This window comes from Gadus chalcogrammus, chromosome 9 (genome assembly GCF_026213295.1).
Source record: "Gadus chalcogrammus isolate NIFS_2021 chromosome 9, NIFS_Gcha_1.0, whole genome shotgun sequence".
Classification (NCBI taxonomy): domain Eukaryota; kingdom Metazoa; phylum Chordata; class Actinopteri; order Gadiformes; family Gadidae; genus Gadus; species Gadus chalcogrammus.
The window spans coordinates 18,997,518-19,021,344 of NC_079420.1; the positions used below are offsets into that span (position 1 = coordinate 18,997,518).

The following is a 23,827-nucleotide window of genomic DNA, read 5'->3' on the forward strand; positions in this document are numbered from 1 at the left end:
CAGGGAGGGTTGACCGCCTGGCCGTCGCAGCAGGGCTGCTCACCGACAATGGGAAGGAAGCACCGTGAGATGGTCCACCCACACATTCACATGTGCAGACGCTTGTTCTCACACACACACACCACACACACACACACACACACACACACACATGCACAAACACAAACACAAGCACAAGCACACACAGGCGTTCACAGACGCACACACACACACACACACACACACACACCACACACACACACACACACACACACACACACACACACACACACACACACACACACACACACACACACACACACACACACACACACACACAAATACGTACACACACACACACACCACGCACACAGGTGTCGATGCACATTGAGATACAAGAGAATATGGGGGTGGAGGCAAGAACCATTGAAATCTAATTAATTTGTCATTTATCATGGGAGGAAAGACCTGTTTAACCTATGACCCCCCAAAACCCAAAAGGTTAATTGTCAATTTTCTATCATGGTAAACGAGGAAGAGTGTGTGTTCAATCTGAATATTTACCCATAATTCCGCTAGTAGAATCAATGCGATTTCAAACATCATAGGTGAGCAGGGATCTATACAAAATTTATGCCGCATTTGCGAAAATATTTGCTAAACTGTTTAACCTCTAAATGCTTTAAAGATCTTACCTGTTATCTCATATGACATATGATCAATGTGGCAGGAACCACCAAATTGACACAAACACTTACTTACTAAGTCACAAAGTGGCTGAACAATTTACATTAAATAAATACTGATAAAATTGTCACCATGTCTTTTCGAAAAAGATTTAAACAAAGTACTATTCCAAACATGTAGATAGAAAAAAGTTGTTGATGAGTATAAATACCTGGGAGTGACTTTAGACACTACATTCACTTTTAAAAAAGAACACAAAAGATGGGTAATACAGTGAAGTACAGCATAGCTAATTTTAGACACATTCGAAATACATCAACTGTTGATGCTGCTAAGACCGATGTAAATGCTATGATTATGTCTCACTTACATTACTGTATGTCAAGCTGGTCCCAGGCTTACAAGACTGCCTTGAAATCCATTTGATCACTTTACAACAAGCTCTGAAAACACTAGACAAAAAAATTCAGTACCACGAATGTGCCATTGTTTAACATGCTAAGCCTTGAAAACCTCATACTAAATTCTGATGTGCGCCTAATACATAAAATAATTCACAATGCTGGTTCATCACCTCTGAAAAAATGTGTCCAACCCTTCCAAATCTGAGCAATCAGCATTATCTTTTAGAGCTTCTAAAGCATGGAACATTCTCCCCAGTAATCTAAAAAGTGTTACAGATTTCCATACTTTCTCACGTGAAGCGAAAAAATGGATTTTAAGTAATCAGACTTGTCAGCACTAATCATTATTCTGTACTCTCTGCATATGTCTATTTTTTATATGTGTGTGTGTTTGTGTGTGTGTGTGTGTGTGTGTGTGTGTGTGTGTGTGTGTGTGTGTGTGTGTGTGTGTGTGTGTGTGTGTGTGTGTGTGTGTGAGTGTGTGTGTGTGTGTGCGTGCGCGTGCGTCTGTGTGCATGCCTGTTCTTATTTCCTTTTATCCTATTTTATTCTTCTTACCTGCCCAGGGACTGCAGATGGAAATTAGCTTTTAGCTATAATCTTGTACAAGCCATCTTTTTACTCCACGTAATTAATGAACCTCATGCATGGTCCCTGTTTCAAATAAACCAGTAAAATAATAAATAACAATGTCTTAAACCTGTTTTTAATCAAGGTCATGATGTGGAGATAGTATATAGCTTACCATTTATACTTATTTTCTCAGTACTTCCGGATATGAGCATGAATACCAGTAATATATGGGCAGTATCACTTGTTAACAAGGTTCTTCGAGTGAATGTCTCGTCCCGGTAGGGTAACCAGGAACACCTTACTAAAGGTTACAACTGGGCTGTCCTCTGTCACAGACTTCTCCCTTTGCACTAGCTATCCAGCCTCTTGCTTCAGCTATAAGAATGACACTCTTTATAGGTGGTTTGCATATGGGAGATGTATGTCAGAAGTTAACCCTTTATGTCGATGATGTGCTAGTGTTCTTATCTAACCCTGAAACATCATCTCCAACTTTCATTAGGATTATTAACCTGTTTAGCCTTTTTTTAAAGGCTAAACTTCAACAAACAAGTCAGAGGCTTTGCCCGTGGGCAATCATACTCCCATTCCATCCTTTCCTTTTAGATTGTTTCCCTCAGTTTCGCCCCATCATTTAATCAAATATATAATGGTAACTGATTCCTGATATAATGGTAACTTGGTTATGATGAAAACCCCTGGTAAAAATGTATGTGTAGCCTAGATTACTTTACCCTACACAAATTATCCCTATATTGTTTTTGTTTATTTGGAAGAAACGTAAACCTAGAAGTGCAGTTGCCAGTTTTATGCGTGACTATGGTTTGCCCAATGTCAAACCATAGACTTGAGGTTTTTATCTGATTGGGTAAAGAATGATACCTCCTCTATTTGGGTAGACACTGAATCATCTTTATTGAAATGTAGATTACAAGGTACTATGTTTTAGGAATTTCAAAAAAGCATCTAAGATAATTGTTCCAATCTCATCACAACAAATATTCTCTGGAGGCCTGGAGTTCATATAAGCAAATTCAAAATTTAAAAAAAGGCCATCCAAAGTGGAAACAATCCTATGGCTAACAAGCAAGAGGTTATTTATAACTTTTTCTGCCAGAAAATATACATTATTACAATGGAATAGTGCTGAGGGCGCTTCTGTTAAAGGTTGGTGTAAATTTGTATTTGAGCTGGTTCCTTTGAATACCTTACAAGCATTTTACAAATCAAAACAGATCAGTTATACAAAGTCTGGAAGCCCTATCTGAATTATCATGGACAGGATTTTTCTAACATTATTTAAAGTCTCCTGTACCTGAAATCTTGTATCCTGTGTCCCTCCTTTAGGCTATTTCCGGTAACCACCAATATATGTTTCTGTTTGTTTGTTTCATTATTACTAATAGGTTTGTCTTGTTATTGTTTTTGTGGAAAAATAGGAAAATCAAATAAATATAGGGTTAGAAACTGATTCCAATCGTTGATATCCCTTCATCTTATGTACATTTGTACACTTAGTAACATATGGACACATTTTGTTATAGGATATTATTTTTACTTATCTAGTCCCTTTTCATATTTTACCATGTTACCACAGATTAGGAAATGAAAGAGAAACAAATTTCTCAACTCATTAGATTACTTTAGGTTTCTTTCGATTTAGGCTTTATGTTATTATAAGAAAAATCCAAACAAATAATTCAATGGCCTAGTGAATGTATTGAAGTTCGATCCAAAAGTTGTGTCCAGATGAACACTCAGGCTTAATGAATTGGACATTGCTACGGGCCTAGCCTATATGCTTAATTCTGTGAGGGCTACTTGCCTTGAGTCAATCACAAAGCACTTGCATTTATCTTTTGTAATAACACTTGAGGTCTCTCTCTCACTTAGTCTATATGAATGCAGTAATTGTGTTTATCTTTTCAAACGCTGGGACTGGATATGTCATTCACAGATGATCATTCGCTCAAACAACCTCGCAACAAAACAGACCCACTCCAAGATCAAAGCCTCGTAATGACGGCATTCACTTAATGTTGCATTTCAACAATTCCCAATTATTTTTGGGAACCTTCGGCACATTTCATTAGGAGATTAAAATGAAATCTAGAGAATTGTATAAAGAAAATAAGCAAAGCGGATTTGCAACGTGTTTATAATTCAGAATGGTGTCCACTGACCGAGGGCAGGGTGTGTGGTCTGATTCGAGGGCGAGAGGGTCGAGTGCTACTTAAGCTTTAACTGGAATGTTAGTCTGGTATTCTGGCCTGAAAAAGAGAGAACATTCCCAAAAGTAATTTATCTGGGGAGTTGGGATGAATGAGGCCGCTCCAAATAAACCCAAAGACCAAAGTTCTCAAATATATAGAATTAACTATTTTATACAACTATTCTATATATATATACACCCTCCAGAGTGGAAAACTTAAATACGCTCCGCCGTAGCGTTTCCGTCTACACTGCCAAGATGCAAAACTCTGCTCAGATCTGCTCACGTCGCGTACACGTTTACGTCACACACATGCGCCAGTACAGGGAAATAAACAAACATGTTGGATTATTTCCATGCGTTGGACCGTCAAGCTGCTCTGGCAGCTCTAATAAACGTACATTTCCACAAAATGTACAGGATATGTACAGATAGTATTACTGAACAGAGAAGGATCTGTAAATATGTTTTGGTTTTCGCGGCGCAGATAAGAGAAGAAGGAAGATTCTGCGTATGCACTCAGACATGGCGGTGTTGTGTGATAGTGTATCACTGCACCACCAAGCCGTCTGGCATGCATACACAATCGAAATCCACACACTTTTGCGACACCGTATGCACGTAGATTTCTTCCCGAAAACGCTCGCCTAAACGCAGAATAAAAAGTGACTTTTGCGTCCTCTGTTCAGACCGTCATCATGTAAACGTAGGCTCAGACATAAAGAAACGTTAAATGGCTTAAATCAAGTGAAGGGATTTGAACAAGTTCAAAAGTTTAAAATGGAGTAAACAATGTAAACATGCACACCATTTAAGAAAAAGCTAATGGTTGGAAACAAATAAAGTGACTGAAAGAAAAGCGCAAAGGATTCCTAAAAATGCAGAAATGTAAAAGGTCAGATGTATTGCCCTGCACTGCTGGTGTGTGTGTGTGTGTGTGTGTGTGTGTGTGTGTGTGTGTGTGTGTGTGTGTGTGTGTGTGTGTGTGTGTGTGTGTGTGTGTGTGTGTGTGTGTGTGTGTATTTAAGAGAATAGCGAGCCAGTGCGTGATTAAAAGTAGCTCAATAGAGTGGGGGAAAAACAGCCCAATCTGGCAACACTGCCTCAACGTCTTCCAAAAGTAGCCCAATCCGGCGAGAAAAACCGCCCAATCTGGCAACACGGCTGAACGTCCTCACTAAAACTGTGATTCCCTAGGTGGAAAATTGAGGAAGGAGATAGGTCCCAAAGTTTGTAGAGAGAATAATAAAGAAAGAAAGAATAAAACTTATGAAGAACAATAGTTGAGCGCTGCATGCAGAACTCACCTAATAATAATAATAATAATAATAATAATAATAATAATATGCATATATATGCATATTATTATTATATATGCAAATACTACCAAAAATATCTATACTGCCAAAAACACAATAAATCTTGTAGAGGCTCTGTTCTTACTGTCTCAAGTGTGCCCTCTACTGGAGATCCCGCGTTCACGTGTTATATAAATTGATTAAATGTTTCAGGTTTCATAGCCTAGATGGATGGATCCATTAACATATATTTCTCTCTGATTGCATGTTTCTTTGCTTATTTATTAGCTTGTTTGTTTCACTGCTTGATTGTTAACTACGCTATTCAACACGCTATACATTTTGTCATATTTCCTGCTGTTTGGCATCATCAGGGTTATCGGTTATCATCTAAGTGGTTCTAATGTCAACTCTTTAAATGCCTTTGATATCTGTTTTGGTGCATATAAATCGTCCGTCTTTCATGCCACAGGCATTATCGATTAGTGTTAATGATGTATCCGTTCTAAACAAAACCAGAACAATCCAGTTACCTGTATTGATTAAACTGTGTACTAGGCAGACTTCAACCACATGCCATTCTAAAATGCGCCCTGTGCTCGATTGATTGGGTCTGTACAACACCGGCTGCCTGGGAGACTCAAAGTAAACTCGTGGCTTGGGTGACAGCATACGTTCATCATAACCAGGCTATAATACATAGCTCTTGAAGTGAAAGTATACATTTGTTCAGCGATGTCTAACGATGCAGCAAAACTCTCCAATAACCTCTTACGCATGAAGGTAAGTGGTTGCTAGCAACGTGCTAGTCTTAGCTGCCCATGCTGTGCCAGCTAATGAAGCTACTTGATTGTGATAACCAAGTTACTTATTTAACCTCATGTACCTGTGTCTTGATGTTCTCTAGTTCATGCAGAGAGGCCTTGACGCAGAAACTAAGAAACAGCTGGAAGAGGACGAGAAAAGAATCATAAGCGATGAGCACTGGTATCTTGACTTGCCAGAGCTCAAGGCTAAAGAGTATGTGCTAATCACAATCTATGTTGACTTGCGCTGTCCACGTTTAATAACCACGTAATGAAGAAATCAAAACGCTTTCAGATCAATGTTTCAGTTTTAAATAGTATTGATCACCGAAATTATAATTGGTCAGACGTTATTATAACCAAGATGTCGAATAACAGATTGTATTTGACAACTGGACTTAAAAATAGCTGTGTGATGACGACGCTGAAGTTGGCATCCGATTCGCAGCATCCGATTCGGCTTGAAAACCACTTAGAATCTTCAAATCGGTCCTGATTGAAAACCACTACACCTAGACTCTTCAAATCTGGACTACATTATCACAGTGAGGCTATACATTATGTAAAACATAGTTTTAGCATTTTCACAAATAGGGTAAAGGTTTCACAAATCTGAAACTATGTTTTACATAATGTATAGCCTCACTGTGATAATGTAGTCCAGATTTGAAGAGTCTAGGTGTAGTGGTTTTCAATCAGGACCCGTTCTAATGCAGTCTGGACCCCTAAAAAGCATTAAAATGAGCCTGTATTGCATTTTCACAAATAGAAAAAAGGTTTCACAAATCTGTAACTATGTTTATTATAATGTATAGCCTCACTGTGATAATCTAGTCCAGATTTGAAGAGTCTAGGTGTAGTGGTTTTCAATCAGGACCGATTTAAAGTGGACCAGCTGCTGAATCGGATGCTGCGAATCGGATGCCAACTTCAGCGTCGTTGTGTGATGTGCGTTTTTTGTAATTCTTTTGCTTTGACATCTCAGGAACCAAATCATCGAAGAAAGGAGTTTTGTGCCGTGTGAGGACCTCAAGTATGGCCGTATATCATTCAAAGGTTTTAATCCTGAAGTGGAGGTTGGTCTTAAATTCTCATGGTTTTACAAGAGCTACCTTTGTGAATACTTTCTCTTCTATATACTTATCAGCTATGCATCACCTCACCTTGTGTGTAACTCACTTTTGTGTAATGATAAATAGAATGGTGTACTTATATGTCCCAGTACAGGATGTGCTATGTATGAACAACGCAGATGGCTGAAGACAAAACTACACAAGTCTTTATAACGACTTTCCAATGAATAGTCCGTTATTTGAAAGTACACACTGGTCTCCCGTATGTGTCATCAGGAAGAAAGCACTGATACTTTCCATAAGGGAACATGCATTAGCAGAACTCTCAATGAATGGACTAGACATTGAGAGTGGTTAAAATGGACAGTGTAGTTTGGTCCCCAACCTTTGCATTGGCGAGAGTGTCTCCATAGAAACATGTTTTCATAAGGATATATACACATATATTGCTAGTTATTTGGAAAAAGGTGCAGAATTCATGGCTAATTTAATTGTGATCTGTCAAACATTTCTTCGGTTGCGTCTACTACAGAAGCTCATGCTGCTGATGAATGTCCAGGAGGAAACCGAAGAGGAGGATGTGGAGGACTTAAGCAGAATGATAACGGATGTCACTGATGAAGAAATGGCCATAAGGTTAGGTCCCCTCCAATTAATAATTATAGCATTAAAGTTAATGCATTTATTGTCTTTAAATATAAATTGGTTGATTTTGATTTTTCAAAACAAAAACTTAACTTTGCTGCTGCAGCAACAATTTCGATTTTCCTTGTGTTGGTCGTTGATGAATTACATTTAAAATAAATACTAAGGATTCCATATTTTACTTTTGTTTCAACGTGACCGTACTCTTACGTTATCTCTTCAATGTTTACACATTTTCAAGGTACGAGAGTCTCGTAGACAGTATGAAGAAAAAGTTTGCCAAGAAGAGGGACAGATCTGCTATCGAAAAGGACGTCGTCCAAACTGTTACAGAACCTACCAAGAAGATATTTTTAAAACCTCAAGATTAGCCCATTATCACTCTGGACTAAACAACTGTGTATTACTATATTAATGTGTTCTCTTTTCCTAGTCAGTACTTTAGTCAGTACTTTTTATAAGGAATATCCTCGGATATAACATTATTTTAAGATGTTTGGATGTTATACATCCTTTTTTCTAAATGTATATATTTTGAGTTTAATGGATATGCAATGTGATTCTTCTGTAATAGATTTTTTACAATCGCATTACATTTGGAAACGAGTCCATTAAACTATTGACTTAATGTTCAATCACTCTTGTCCTTGTCTTTAAAGATAAAAAAAAATAAAAACTACTCAAGAGTAGTTTACTGCATAGAATATTACCTGGATGGAAAGATTATGGTAATGTAAACATGTACTGATGGAGGGGAAATATCCAATACAGTTTTAGTTCTGATTCTTGTTTTACAATGAGGTTTTAGTTATTCTGGTACTACAAACAACTTGATGGTCATAGATAAGCATTTGTGACAAAGACTCCATCAATGACCGCATAGTGGAAGGAGTTAATGAACGTAATGACAACAATGCTTATGGTTTAAAGAAGGGTCCTACACAGGCTTCGATCGTGCCTGTACCCAACTTGCTCCCACAAATCCCACTACTAAGTCCGAGTCAACTCGGAACCAGCTTTTGGACTTAAACCTGCTGGCTCACAGTCAACAAACTTGTGGCCTTTAAGGAGCTTGTCGGAGATGACCGTGGGACAGAGGTGGTAGAGGAGGGGGAGCAGCCAGGCCATCTGTCCCGGGGTGTAGCGGGCCTTGGGGGATGGAGCCATGAGTGCGTGGCACATGTCGTTCAGCACGGGTCGCAGGTCCTCTGGCGACTGTTGGCCCACTTTGGAGAGGCAGTCTTGCATGGAACAAACGTACGTCTCCCCATAGTCTCTGCAGATAACTGACGGTAGATTTTGGAGAATTTTCTTTTTACTTTCTTCACAGCCTTTGAAGATGTCTGAAACCAACATGAACCTTGAGTTTATTAGAAAAAAAAAAAACGCATCTCAGACCGATAAGTTCACCTGAGCTTGTTGATTTTCTAAAACGTGTGTTAATAGGGAAATCTAGTCATACTGCAAAGAGTAGAGGTTGACGTGGATCAAACAGAGGACCTACTCGTTCTGAAGCCTGCAGGTTGAATGACAACCACTTTCACACCCCAAGCAGCCAGCTCCATTCTCAGCACTCTGGAAAAGCAACCAAGAGCTGCCTTTGAGGCTCCATAGGCAGAGAAGAAGCAGAAGGGCACCTCACCTAAAACAGTAGATATCGCAGTGAATACATGAAATAGAGATATTCGCAGGTCCGATGCAGCAGCTCCCCCTGTGCTTTTCAGTTGAATCTACCTCCCATGCTGGTGACATTGACTATCCTGCCCTTCGATCTCCGAAGCAAAGGAAGGAACACCTGACACAGGTAGACTGCAGACAGGTAGTTGACCTCCATGCATCTTCTGAAGGTTGTGAAGGGCAGAATCTCGGCATCGGCCAAACAGCAAAGGACGCCTGCGTTATTTACCAGACCCCAGAGACCTGCCACGAGAGGGAGACATAACACCAATGGAACAGGCCGATGGGACGGTTTACCCTCTTTCTATCTAAAAGGTACAGTCAGTTGGATTTACTGGTACATAGCGGTCCATAAACCCTCACCCCTCCCTTGCAAGGGAGTAGGAGAAGCTACTGTGCTTTGTACTTGCCTGTAAGTTACCCATCGATACTTTCAAAATTATATCATGGTATCAAGTGATGAGCTCAATTGTATTTAGTCTGTAAAACCAAAAGTCATCGTTTACAGGGAATAATAGTTTTAAGGATAAAAATAATTAGAAGTCAAAGCATCATTTAACAGTTTGGGGCGGCACTGTAGAAACATGATGCTGCAATATAGCAGGCTCCCTGGATGTAGACCCGCTCCCTATATAAATATAGAGCTCATTCAGAGGTTACGAAAACCAGATTAATATATGCATGGGATTGTACACTACTTAAAACATACTTATGAACATTACATTTCATCTCTATCAAGTCCATATAGCTAAAGGCCACTAAATTCTGCACTGCCCCTTTTAATACAGGACAAGTACAATCGGACCATTAACTTGATACTTGGCAGGGGCGTTTCTATGTTTCATAAACATCCGGGGCTTAGCCCAGAGGGAGAATGGAAATGCGCGCGTAACGCGAGGCAATTTTTTTGTATGCTTTATTGTGCATGCAGTTTTTTTCATAATGCTTTACCTAAATAAACAAAATACAGTTTATTATAGCTTTAAGAAAAGCTTTGAGTAAAATGAATACAAGTGAGACAGACCTTAAATATATATATATATATATATATATATATATATATATATATATGAATATATATATATATATATGAATATATATATATATATATGAATATATATATATATATATGAATATATATATATATATATATATATATATATATATATATATATATATATATATATATATATATATATATATATATATATATATATATGAATATATGAATATATATATATATATATATATATATATGAATATATGAATATATATATATATATATATGCATATATATATATATATATATGAATATATGAATATATATATATATATATATGCATATATATATATATATATATATATGCATATATATATATATATATATATATATATATATATGAATATATATATATATATATGAATATATATATATATATATATATATGAATATATATATATATATATATGAATATATATATATATATATGAATATGAATATATATATATATATGAATATATATATATATATATATATGAATATATATATATATGAATCAGACTGGGGATAGGATAGGTTAACTCACTTGAGGTTGCTGTGTGTCTGGTTATGTTTGTTGTTGTTTTTTATCCAAAAATTATATTCAGGGCTAATTAAATCATTTCCAGGGCTTTAGCCCCAAATAAAACAGCCTAGTGATGCTGATACTTTGTGTTCATTAATAATCATTAAAGGCTTTGTTTAGGAGTCAAACCTTGACCACTGAATGATTAGAATGATCTGAGCTGTAGGCAGATTCACCTCACCTCCCTCCCCCAGCTGAGCTGCCGTTATGTGCCGGAGCGCCCGGTCCACCTGAGAGTGGTCCGTCACATCCAGCTGTAGCACCTCCAGACGGTGGGACCCATGCTTCTTCAGCTCCTGGGCCCCAGAACCGTGCTCATCCAGCACACCAGCAAACACCTGGACCCCCCTGTCGCTGAGCTCCTTGGCCAGTGCATGGCCGAAACCTGTATCGCAGCCTGTAATGGAGATGCATCAACGGGCTGCTATCTTTGTGCCAAGGTGCATTAAGGAAACATAATGAAAAAGGTGTTCCATTCACTTGAGGGTTGGGTAGGAAACAAGGTTTGGTATGTTTCAGGCATGTCTTAAGGTTGTCTTGAGATTGTAACATTTACAGAGTTTAAATCTAGAGCATGTTTTAACACTAAGGGTTCACTCATGTCACAAGATTACAAATGAATATGCCCCTAAATAATGATTTGATTAAACATGTTTTTTATTTTAATGTTTAATAGGACCAACCTGTGTTTATGAAAAATAAACCCTACCTGTTATCAGCACCGATTTTCCTTGCATGGGTAGAAACTCATCACTTCGTTCCCGAATAAGATGGTGTACACCAAAGCAACAGCACATAGTAAGCACTCCAAAGACGCCGTGGAAGCCCCCAATGTACAGCTGACCTTCTAGGGCCAACGTGGCTGCAGCCCCCAACCCAGCAAGGCAACCCCCTCCCTGTCCCCACAGCCATAAGTATAAAGCTGTGGCCAGGGTGCAAACAGCACAGCCCCAGAACAAGCCCTCTGAGACTTCCATTCTGCAAGTCATCTACCAGGTCTGAATGATCAGTAGACGTCAAGACGCGATACGACAGCCACAAATATGAAGCCACGCCCTGGTCATGTTTTTTATGTGTGACATGGTACGTGTTTAGGAACCTGTTTCGTGTTCAATTTGTCAAAGCCTTCCTGCAGGAAACAAAATTCCTTGACACATCCACACCCCATTATGATCATAACCACTATAAAATACACGTGCTTTATTTATTTTTTTTATTCTCCACAATAACCACTCAGGAGAACAATTAAAGTGACGAATGGAACATTTATTCTGAAAGTCAGTGGCCAATGTCTTGGAAGTGTGTGTGTGTGTGGAGGGAGGATAAAAGGTCAAATTCATAAATGACAGAAATATATGTATGCATTTGAGGGAGGTGATATTGATAACAGTCCTTTAGGAAATAGCTACTGGTCACTCCCTTTGGCTGGTTATTCCCTTATACCGTAGACATGATTAACATTAAAATTAGCTGACCAATGATCACAAACATAAAGTGCTTGGTTACCAGTGTGTCAGGGGCTATGACGATCGACAGAGAACGTACACGCGTCAAACAGATAAGCAAATTCAGCGACTACAGAGTGGACTTCCCAACCAGTGGACATGGCAAGGGGCATCATGGCCGGGGATATTGATGAGGAAGTCAGGCGAAGTTCTGCTTGAGGAAGCTGATGAGCCCGTTGGTAGAGGAGTCGTGGGAGGTGATCTCATCGGCGCTCTTCAACTCCGGTTCGATCTTCTTGGCGAGCTGCTTTCCCAGTTCCACCCTGTGCAACAGGACCACAGCATGTTATTTCATCCACAGCATTCAGGCAGTCTGGTGTTTGCCAAATACACAGCCTCAACCGGGTATTGATTTAGATATCTGGGTGATAGATTATTCTTTTGTTGACAGATGTATTGGACTCAGTAAGAATCAAGTACAATCCATTCATTACGAATTTGTTAAGAGATTATTTAGTGATATACACAGGGAGAATCATTACAGTTAAAAAGTAAATACACTACATGAGGTATTTTAAAAATGACCTGAGAACATATGACTTCCTACTAAAGTAACTTCTAACCCATACAGTTCCTGGTTTCTGATTATTATATCTATATAGTTTGACCTTAAATGCTGTTACTTATCAAGGCATACAACACCACAAATACAGCTCGAAAGGTCACACTCTTACCCCCACTGATCGTAGCTGTTGATATCCCACATCACCCCCTGTACAAAGATCTTGTGCTCGTACATGGCTAGAAAGAAAGAACAAAAGCCCATAAATAAACACATTGATTCATCTGTGAAACTATGCATAACATTTTCATATCACAAAAGAGAAAACTAATTGTTTTTCATTTAGAAATTTCCCGGGTTCATTTCTGGTTCTCCAAAGAACATAAGATGCTGGCTAATTAAAACATTGCTATTTAGAGAAAAAACCGGTATCAGTAAAAATGATCTATTAAAAGTCTGTCCACAATGAATCATGTATACCAAGCCTTAGGTTATTTCATCTGTAAGGACACCACAGCATACTTAATTACCGGGTGGCTTAGTAAAAACAGTTACAATCCCGACTTACCAACCAGTGCTCCCAGCATGAAGGGAGTCAACTTCTTGAAGACGATGGAGTTGCTAGGCTTGTTCCCCTCGAATACCTTGCATGGAAATACAGAGGAAACACTCAATACGTAAGCTTTTGGGGGGCCGATATTTCTGGGCAAAAAATACAGGAACTATCTCATCATGTAGAGAAGGATATCGCCTTGGCAGAAAATTTGTTTTCCATTTGTGGATGGAAGGATACATGCCTGAATTGTTGCGATTCGGTGCAATAGAATAGATTGTGTCTTTGCAGTGCAGTAAAATGGGTTCATTGGTAGCAGCAGAAGCACTGTTTGTACCATTCATTCCCACCAAACAGCACACTAATGAGAGCAGTGCTCCTCCACCTACTTTGTGGGGCAGGAGCTTGTCCAGGGCTTCTCCTCCCAGCCCCCCAGCCACCAGCTCCCCGCGGGCCTCCTCGGAGGTCTTCCCCTTCATCAGCGCCTCAGTCTGGGCCAGGAAGTTGGCCGCCAGAATCTGTGGAACATCACAGATTGCGGATTTTCGCTACACAAAAGCACACCCAAAAAGCAGTGCCACATGCATCTCATCCGGTACCGGCTTTGGTTATTCGTATTAAGATCTTACTGAAAATTGTAAAAAGGTTATCGTGCATGAATTGATATTATTAGACAAAAAAGGTCAGTATTTAACAAAGCTGAATGTAAATAGTAAATGTGGGCGGTACCTTATGGTGAAGGCTGTCTCTGATTGGGTTCTGGGACTGGGCAGGAATCAGGAAGTCTGCAGGAATCATGCGGGTGCCTGTGGAGACAAAGATCCTTCAGTTACACAATTACACAATAAGCAGGAAAGACATGCTACCTGTCCACTTAGCAGTTTGTTTATAACTGAGACACATGTTGGTGTCTCCGTTCAGAGCCGAGCGGCTGTAGCACCTTGATGGATGAGCTGGTAGAAAGCATGCTGTCCGTTGGTGCCTGGCTCGCCCCAGACGATGGGTCCGGTGTGGTAACCGACCCGGGCACCATCTTTAGTGATGTACTTTCCATTGGATTCCATGTCCCCCTGTGGATCAGACCAACACAGTGGAGTTTTATTCTATCTATCTATCTATCTATCTATCTATCTATCTATCTATCTATCTATCTATCTATCAAAAAAAACTTTTACCAACAAAATGAATGATGATAATAATATTGGTATATGTCTGCCACGGTTGGTCTCAATATTTTCCGGGGAAATGTAGTCAACTACAGAATTGGTGATTGCACCTCGACGACATGCTTCACTATAAAGTAGCATACTGAATTGTAACGACAAAAAAATAATTCAATAGAAAGATAATACTCTTTATATTTGCAAGTTGGAGCCCTCATCATTCGATATGGTTACCACGGGGGGGGGGGGGGGGGTGGTAATGGGATGGTTACCATGGGGATCGTGTAAACTCCTGACCCTCTAAAGTGCTAAACTCTTACTGACCTGCTGGAAGTAGGCAGCGAAGCGGTGCATGTACTGGTCATAGGGCAGCATGGCGTGGGTCTCTGCCTGGAAGAAGTTGATGTACCAGATGCCAAGCACCGCCAGCAGCACCGGCACGTTCTGCTCCAATGGAGTGCTGCGGAAATGGTTGTCCTGGTGACCAGAGAGGATACAACCGTCAGATATTGTTTAAGGTAGGTTTGCTGGCTTTATTTTTGTTTAATATAATAATTATAATCATCATCATCATCATAAAAATATATCAGTAAAAGCATGGACATTCCTACTTTTAGAAAGTATTAACAAAACACCAACTAACAACATCACAATGTTCTGCTGCAAGTACAGATGAAAAAAGGACAATAAACCAAGTGAGTCACGGTGACTCTACTCTTTGGCGCCCTCTAATGCAACAACCTAAATCAATCCTACAGAGCATGGCTAGAGAAAGTGGTTCCTACCATCCAGTGAGCCCCAGAGAGAAGCTGCTCAAAGTTTTCAAAGCCTGGAGACCAGCAGCAGAATGCAAAATAGATTATGGTAAATACACATAGAAATATACAAACATTGTATGACTTGGATAGATATATCCAGCGCTATGAGGTAGTGCTGAAATTATATTTGTAACAGGTTTTCAGGGACATAATGTCGTAAAGCTGGAACTTAAAACTCAGAACAGTGACTCTCAATCGATCAGTCAAGTCAATCCGAGAGCTGCCCCACAGTGCATTAGGACTGAGTGGGTCTAGGCTCCAGCCCAGGCAGACATACCTATGTGCAGTGCAATGGACAGACCAATGGCGGACCACAGCGAGTAGCGGCCTCCAACCCACTGAGGATAGGCGGACACAACACCACATCACAGTCAGTCAACCAATAAGCGCACAGAGAAAGCCTTGTTCAAGCAGAAATTGTTTGGTTTGTTCTAGTATACTTGCAGGTCCAGCAAAAAATCGATACATTATATTTTTCAATTTTTTTATTGGTGCCATTAAGTGTCATATAGTAGATATTTAAGTTAGGTAAAACAGCAGGCAGGTGTGGTCGTGTTCATACAAGCACAGTAAGAGTCAGCAGTTTAATCATGAATACTTACATCCCAGAACTCAAACATGTTGTTGGTGTCAATGCCGAATTCCTTGACTTTGGGCTGGATGAGAAAGAGGGAGAGAGAGAGACAGAGAGACAGAGAGAGAGAGGGGATGATTCACAATGCCTTTAAGGGAGGGGACTCGGATGACATGATTCAGAAAGTAAGACAGAGGCTGAAAACATGGCTACTCACTGCATTGGTAGAGAGGGCCACAAAATGCTTGGCTACGGTGGATTGCTGTGTAACAAAAAGGGGAGATGGATAACATGACATTTATGAAATCCAGCTAGGATGATACTTTGAAAAGGCAGACAGATGTAAACAAAACAGTTCATTAGCCGATGAGGCCTGCAATCAGATTTCTGCTGACCAACTAGGTCATCAGCAGACTAATCCACTTACGTCCTTGGCAGTCTTCAGGAACCATTCCCTCGCTGACTCTGCGTTAGTGATGGTCTCCTGGGTGGTGAACGTCTGAAACGAGAGGGACCCAAAGAACGATTGAGCCCAGAGGACATGCTGTGTCGGTCTTGGTCACGGACAAACAAACAGATTGATCCCCTTCCCCTCCAGCGAGTGGACGGATAACGTTTCACAGAACAACAAACCGTCAGGCCGTCAGCCACACTATAAATGTGAGCGTCAAAATATACAGAGAGTTCCATCTTTCAGAATGAGATAATTATAAATTAGTATAAATTAGGCAAGAATTAGGAATTAGGATGGAATGGGTATCAAGAAAAGAAAGCTAGACCTATTATGATTTTATTTAAATTAAAATACATTGTTTGTTTTGAGAGGCATCGTGCTCATTATTCAGGGGTAACTGTAAAATATAATTCCTTTACCCCAAAATCACACCAACAAGGGATCAGACGATACGCATTATGCGTCTTGTAAAAATGTGATTACTTCAAATATTGAGGCCGACGCTTTAATCTACGCAGAGAGTTTCTGGTTGCACGTCCATCGGCAAACTAGTACCTGTCTAACTGTGTGCCCGTCCGAGTATGCATAAGAGTAAGTGTATTCCCCCTACCTTGGAGGCGATGATGAAGAGGGAGGTCTCTGGGTTGAGCTGAGCCAGGGTCTTGGCGAGGTGTGTGCCGTCGATGTTGGACACAAACCACACGTTTGGCCCTCCCTCAGAGTAGGGCTTGAGGGCCTCCGTAACCATGAGCGGTCCCTAGGGTCCAACAGGGAAACCGTTATTTTAATTTATATAACCCTTAATCACAGTTATAGTCTTTAAATGGCTTCACTGGCCACATTATACAACATCCCCTAACTAACACAAAAAACACTCAAATAGTAGTGTCTATGCACCATCATTCCTCACATTTCCCCACCTCTCTCTTTGTAAATAACTGAGGCTGAAATACAGGCTGAAATCTTGGTGGAGACCAGTTGACATTCATCTTGGGTGAAATGTTGTCATATTGCTTTAGCTGCTGGCTTCAGTTACGCGAGGCCAGCAGCTAATGCAAAATGACAAGGTGTTTGTCTACAGTGACTTTAGTGCTAGGGGCTGCTCATGGCTACTGCCTAACAATTTCAACTGTGTGCGGCCCCTTCAAATATTGTAAGTGTGATTACGTTTTGGAATTATTATTTTTTTATTCAGAAGGCTATTCCTAAACCCCATTTTCAAATTGTGTTCTGTCCAGAAGCAACAAGGCAGTTCTGTCATATAGAACAACCATTGTGGTGCCATGTTAATAAGTTCTGATCTGAATCTTTATTATGTTTGCCAATAGGCTGAATCCTCAATCTTTGCTAAGGTTACACTTTGCACTTTGTACAATCACCATTGCCTCATAATCATAGTGATACCTGAGCAAAATGTTAATGCAATTCTGTTGATACAATTCTGTTGCCATATCAAATCTTCTCATCCTCACGGTTGACACCTGAACTTTCACAATCAAACTCACAAAAGGTCCATTGCCTCAAGAAATTGCAAACCGATAAGCAAACAAAGCACTGCTTTGTTTCCTGTTGCTTAATAAATCATTGTACTTAGGTTGACTTCCTCTTTCTATTAAGAGAGTGTGAAGCTAATTTAAACTAATATAAATCGGTTTGTATGTAAAAAACTGTTTGTTAAATACAAGTTCTTATGATGAACATCGAGCTAAAGCATTCAAGTCACAATGATTGGGTCTTGATTTTTACAGCCCACTGCACCAACCAATGGCATCAAACCAATGGCATTGTATGAAAATTGTAGTTGTATGCTTTGGCAAACATTCAATGGTTAGGGTTTGGTGTTTCCTGGCAGAGTTTGGAGTTTGGCGTTTTGCAGGCACTTTCAAAAGAGACTTGGCAGGTGATTGGATGAACCACCCATCTATCACTGTCAATCACTTTTCACGTAGCTGATCGGAAAAGTTCAGACACAAACGCATAGCTTGAAGCCTGGTTAAATTGATTCCCGTGGGATCATAATCTAGCGAATCCAGCTGCCTCGCAAGGTAACAGAGCATCAGCCTTTGATATGAAGGTTCTCATAACAACACATAATGACATGGGGAAGGGCTCAGGGGGTGCGGTACTCACCAGGTCAGAGCCTCCGATGCCGATGTTGACCACATCCGTGATGGCCTTTCCACTGAAGCCCTTCCAATCGCCACTGCGCACTTTCTGAAAACAATCCCAATCCACAGGTCACAACCTAGAAAAGCTGTAATGAAGCTGTATTCAGAACCAACAGGACTGAGACTAGACTAGACCCAACAGGACTGAGACTAGACTAGAACCAGCAGGACTGAGGCTAGACCAAACAGGACTGAGACTAGACTAGACCCAACCGGACTGAGACTAGACTAGACCCAACAGGACTGAGACTAGACTAGACCCAGCAGGACTGAGACTAGACTAGACCCAACAGGACTGAGACTAGACTAGACCCAACAGGACTGAAACTAGACTAGACCCAACAGGACTAAGGCTAGACCAAACAGGACTGAGACTAGACTAGACCCAGCAGGACAGAGACTAGACCCAACAGGACAGAGACTAGATTAGAACCAACAGGACTGAGGCTAGACCAAACATGACTGAGACTAGACTAGACCCAGCAGGACTGAGACTAGACTAGACCCAGCAGGACAGAGACTAGATTAGAACCAACAGGACTGAGACTAGACTAGACCCAGCAGGACTGAGACTAGACTAAACCCAGCAGGACTGAGACTAGACTAGACCCAACAGGACTGGAACTAGACAAGAGCCGGAAGGATGATGCTAAGATTGTGAAACGATTTTACCTTTTATAGATGTCACAAATAAAGCATTCAACCATTTGGGTTAATTCCACAGACAAATATGTATTTGCTACTGTAGCACAGGAAAGACTGGTTCCACTACTCTTTGACCTTTCAACTTTCTATAAGACTTGGGAGACACCCAAGAATAGTACCTGATCAAAATGTGAGCAACGCAACACCTTAACACAGTAATTACGAGTTAAGAGGTGAGCTAACTGAGAACCATAGCAGGAGAGCACAGAAGACTACAACAGCCAATACTAACATATAGCATGCAGCATGCAGGCGCACACACGCACACACATAAACACACAAACACACACACACAACTCACATGACAGAAGGCCTTCATCTTGTTCAGAACCCCGTTGACCTCTGGCATGACGTCTTTGCCGTCCACGTGGATGGGCGTGTTAGAGCGATTACGAAGGGCAACGTGGAGAACAGCACGACCCTGCATACACAGAAATTATTCAGCAAGGTACACTCTTTGGTGTTATTCGTAAATGCAACACAAACTCATGGACATAATGTTATTTATACAAACAAGACCCGGATCTATTTGCCTTTCGACATCACCATGCGTGTTGAACATCCTCTCCCTTTCATTACAATGTCATACAAACTACACAGTCACTGTGATGTAAGTGTTATGCAACACCATTGCATTGCATCACAGTGTGTGTGTGTGTGTGTGTGTGTGTGTGTGTGTGTGTGTGTGTGTGTGTGTGTGTGTGTGTGTGTGTGTGTGTGTGTGTGTGTGTGTGTGTGTGTGTGTGTGTGTCCCTGGCCTGAATGACTAAGCACAATGTATACGTAGTCTCAGTCTCTGAGAATACCGGTGACCCAGACAATGCAGTGGTCTATTGTCAGGCAGCCGTCTTTCTCAACGCCAGATATCATTCTTAATTTGGCAGGAATTCACACAGGCAGAGTACTAAACCTGTCCACACCCCGAATGTGGCAGATAGCATTAGCCTATTGTTAGCTATACTCTAGTTAGTATACTTCACTAGATAAGATGGTGTGCAGGCCTGATGAGAGTTGTATTTTACTGTGCCCCATTGGTTGTGTTTGTTTTATTCATTTGTCAGTACCTCTGTGAAGTTGATTTTATCCCCTGAGAACATCTTCTCTCTTGCCTCCTCAACTCCCCTCGACTTGGCCTGTATGGAAGGGGGGGGGGGGGGGGGGGGGGGGGAGAGGAACAATGTGTGTAATACCTGCAACACACTTGGCAGCCCGACTCTGATTGTGTAAGTCACAACCCAAACATAACCGTGTAACATACGGTTGCATTTCAACAATGGCATGTGTGTGTGTGTGAAGACAGACAATTGCTGTCCGTTTACCAATATTTGCTTCCTCGATTTGGAAGAGGAAGTCATTGGGTCCCTTTCAGTCAAAACGTGCTTTGCAACCGCCTTCCAGGAGATGTTATCAGAATAAGTGAAAACAGCGACGCTGCTCTAGTTGGACTGGTGATTGTGTCCTGAAATACGTGTTATTGACTCTCAAAATCTGATGGCATGCTTCAGGTTTTGCTTTTAACACAGGTTGCCTTAGTTCAGTGACTGATTGGAAGAAGCGATAGAGCAGAAACATTCATGTTCCCAGCGAGGGGAAGGCAAGCAGGTCAGGTCCCGACAAGCACAATAGAATCTCCTGTTGGTTGAAGCAACACACACACACACACACACACACACACACACACACACACACACACACACACACACACACACACACACACACACACACACACACACACACACACACACACACACACACACACACACACACACACACACACACACACACACTCTTCATGGGAAGGCATAGAGTCTAGAGACCAAGCAATATTGCTACGAGCAGAGGGGCTTATGTTTTATTACAGCTGACACAAATCGCTTCATCCCTAACATACACGGCTAATGCCGGCGCCAAGCCTTTTCTCTTTCTAAAACCACAAGCAATGAAAAAGACTGTAGCATGAATGGATGGTTACCATAGCAAAAAGAATAGCCATGACATCCTCGTTGATGATATTTTTGGAGTAATCCAGCAGGATGTCTCCATCGTCAGTCGCAAGAGTCTTACTGTTAAACAACAAACAAGAACAGAGTGCAAAATTAGGTGGTATGGATATTTGACTTGGGAGCCAAATCGCCTATGCACATCGTAAAAAACGGCCACATAAATAAAAAAAACTGCTATAATAAGAAATTGTTCGGTTGTTTTATTAAACATATAATATTATACTAATAAAAAATGGAGACATTAATTGAGAGAATACCTTATCTATAGATCAGTGAATAAATCATGCGATATATCGTAGGCTCGGCTGTCAACATAGGAAGTTGCAGACAGACAGTGGTTCTGCGACGAGGTGTGCAGAACCGCACGTAGACGGACCTTAATGGGAATATTTTCTTGAAACCAGGCACACTGGCCGCTTGACATTCTTACTATGTAGCACAGATCCATGTCTTTAAAATAAAAGTTACCCAAATATTGCTGCCACTGACCACTTTACTTACAGTCTAGTGGGTCAATGTCAGCTAGCTATGATAGCAAGCTAGTATTATTACCAAACGATACGAGGCCTATGCGTGTTTTTATGATTCACAGTCAATGTACTGGTTTAAAAGCGCCGCAAATGATTATCTCCTGACGATCCACTTTGAAAGAGCTTTCGCTTGCAAATAAAAACCGAGAGGTGTATATTTTAAAGGATGACCTTGTCACAATATCTCATGCAAGCTGTGTCGCCAGTGTTGTGTCCAATGGCGAAAGAACATCCGCGATTATAACAATATGTGGATCCCCGTGTCACATGAAATATTATATTTCACCAAAACGAACTAGGCCTATATGTATATATGTTGGACGAGATGTCACCAAGCAAATATCGTCTTCACAGTTTCCAACATACATCCTGTCTTATATTTCCTTGTTATCGTTTGACGTTAAACAACCATTATTATTATTATTGCTACAGAACATTGGTAATGTTGGTAACAACCGATAAGCCTACTATTTCTGACACGGATAAGTAAGTAGCAATTCTTGTTTCTTTTACCTGAATTTGCTGAATCGATCGCTCTCTGCTTCAAACATTTTCCTCATATTGAGGTTTCCAACGTTGGCTTTGTACCATTGCTCCAGTTTCTGATAGTTTGGATCATTTGTAAGTCCCATGGTGCCGAGATGATACCGGTCCCCTCAAATTAAACCTTGGTCGGAAATAAGTTTATGTGTGTAAAGCGATGATATTTGACAGCCCAGTGCAGTGAGGCAATGGGAGATGGTGGACCGGGATTAGCCAATAGCAGATGGAGGGGTTACCTCTCCCTTTGTTGGACTCCACCCACTGCGATAAAGAGCACGTAAACTGAACAGCCGCCGATCAACGTAGTCAAGTAGACAGAATGCTTGCCAAGTATTACCAAATAAATATACATGCAAGTATACATAAAATCAAGTATTATAGGCCTACATAGCATAAAATATGCAAATACAACAATGTCGTTATCCAATTGTCCACATTTGTCTAAACGTATCATGAATGTAGAGCACAATACACCAAATTGTAATGAATGGCTGCTTCTTGTATGCTCTTGATATAAACATTGTGTTACCAAAAACCACAGAGCAGCACGTCATGCAGGGTATCAGAAAAAAAAAAGGTGTTGCTGGCACCACAAGGATTAGTGAATGCATCAGGATCAGTCAGGGCTGTGGTCTGTCGGAGAAAAACTCAAAATGTTAGCATTCAGTTATTGAAACAGAATCTCTCATTTTTGATCAGATAAAACAGAACAACCATGCAGTGTGGTGCCCGTTGTACAGCACTATTTGTGTGATTTATTATAAATCAGGTCTTCAACACCCTCTCTCACACACACACACACACACACACACACACACACACACACACACACACACACACACACACACACACACACACACACACACACACACACACACACACACACACACACACACACACACACACACACACTCTCTCTCTCTCACACACACACACACACACACACACACACACACACACACACACACACACACACACACACACACACACACAAACACATTTAAATTAATTTAATTCGGAATCACATTTTTTAATGATCCAACACATTAATACAGATCAGCACATTTGTATTACAATTTCGGGGGTACAAGAAACATCTAATTTTCAAAGTAAACATGCTTCCTCTAATTGCTGAAATTGAGAAGTACTGTTTGGCTCTTGTGTTTGAAAGCCCCCCCGATTTGCGCTAAATATGATGGCTGAAAGCTTGGAAGTTGTGAATGGTGAGGTCTAAAGTAGTATAATGTTTTGCTTCCTAACAAGCTGTATCTGTATTTAGGCATTAATGGTACTTGTGTATTGATGTCTATTGTGATGTATTCCTAGGTCA

General features: G+C 40.5%; 3 protein-coding genes across 3 annotated transcripts; 1 reads left to right on the top strand and 2 right to left on the bottom strand.

Annotated features, from left to right (window-relative positions):
• Positions 1-5,305: 5,305 nt before the first annotated feature.
• mphosph6 (M-phase phosphoprotein 6) lies at positions 5,306-8,328 on the top strand. Its single transcript, XM_056598645.1, has 5 exons — positions 5,306-5,936; positions 6,061-6,173; positions 6,945-7,035; positions 7,565-7,668; positions 7,919-8,328. The coding sequence occupies exons 1-5, from the start codon at positions 5,889-5,891 to the stop codon at positions 8,046-8,048; spliced, it is 486 nt and encodes a 161-aa protein (XP_056454620.1). The 5' UTR covers positions 5,306-5,888; the 3' UTR covers positions 8,049-8,328.
• On the bottom strand, positions 6,549-11,380 carry hsd17b2 (hydroxysteroid (17-beta) dehydrogenase 2; the record flags this gene model as incomplete). The annotated part of the gene is made up of 4 exons (XM_056598885.1): positions 6,549-9,020; positions 9,182-9,319; positions 9,412-9,597; positions 11,161-11,380. Coding segments are annotated over 4 exons (897 nt in total), but the record flags the coding sequence as incomplete, so codon positions are not given.
• A 782-nt stretch (positions 11,381-12,162) lies between these two features.
• Positions 12,163-22,703, bottom strand: gpia (glucose-6-phosphate isomerase a). Its single transcript, XM_056598614.1, has 18 exons — positions 22,468-22,703; positions 21,394-21,484; positions 20,486-20,554; positions 19,723-19,842; positions 18,679-18,762; positions 17,159-17,305; positions 16,522-16,593; positions 16,312-16,356; positions 16,123-16,176; positions 15,798-15,858; positions 15,488-15,531; positions 15,027-15,179; positions 14,480-14,609; positions 14,269-14,345; positions 13,929-14,057; positions 13,555-13,630; positions 13,159-13,225; positions 12,163-12,747 (listed from the first exon to the last, which is right to left on the bottom strand). Exons 1-18 carry the CDS (start codon positions 22,584-22,586, stop codon positions 12,624-12,626), a joined length of 1,662 nt encoding a protein of 553 aa, XP_056454589.1. The 5' UTR covers positions 22,587-22,703; the 3' UTR covers positions 12,163-12,623.
• Positions 22,704-23,827: the final 1,124 nt, after the last annotated feature.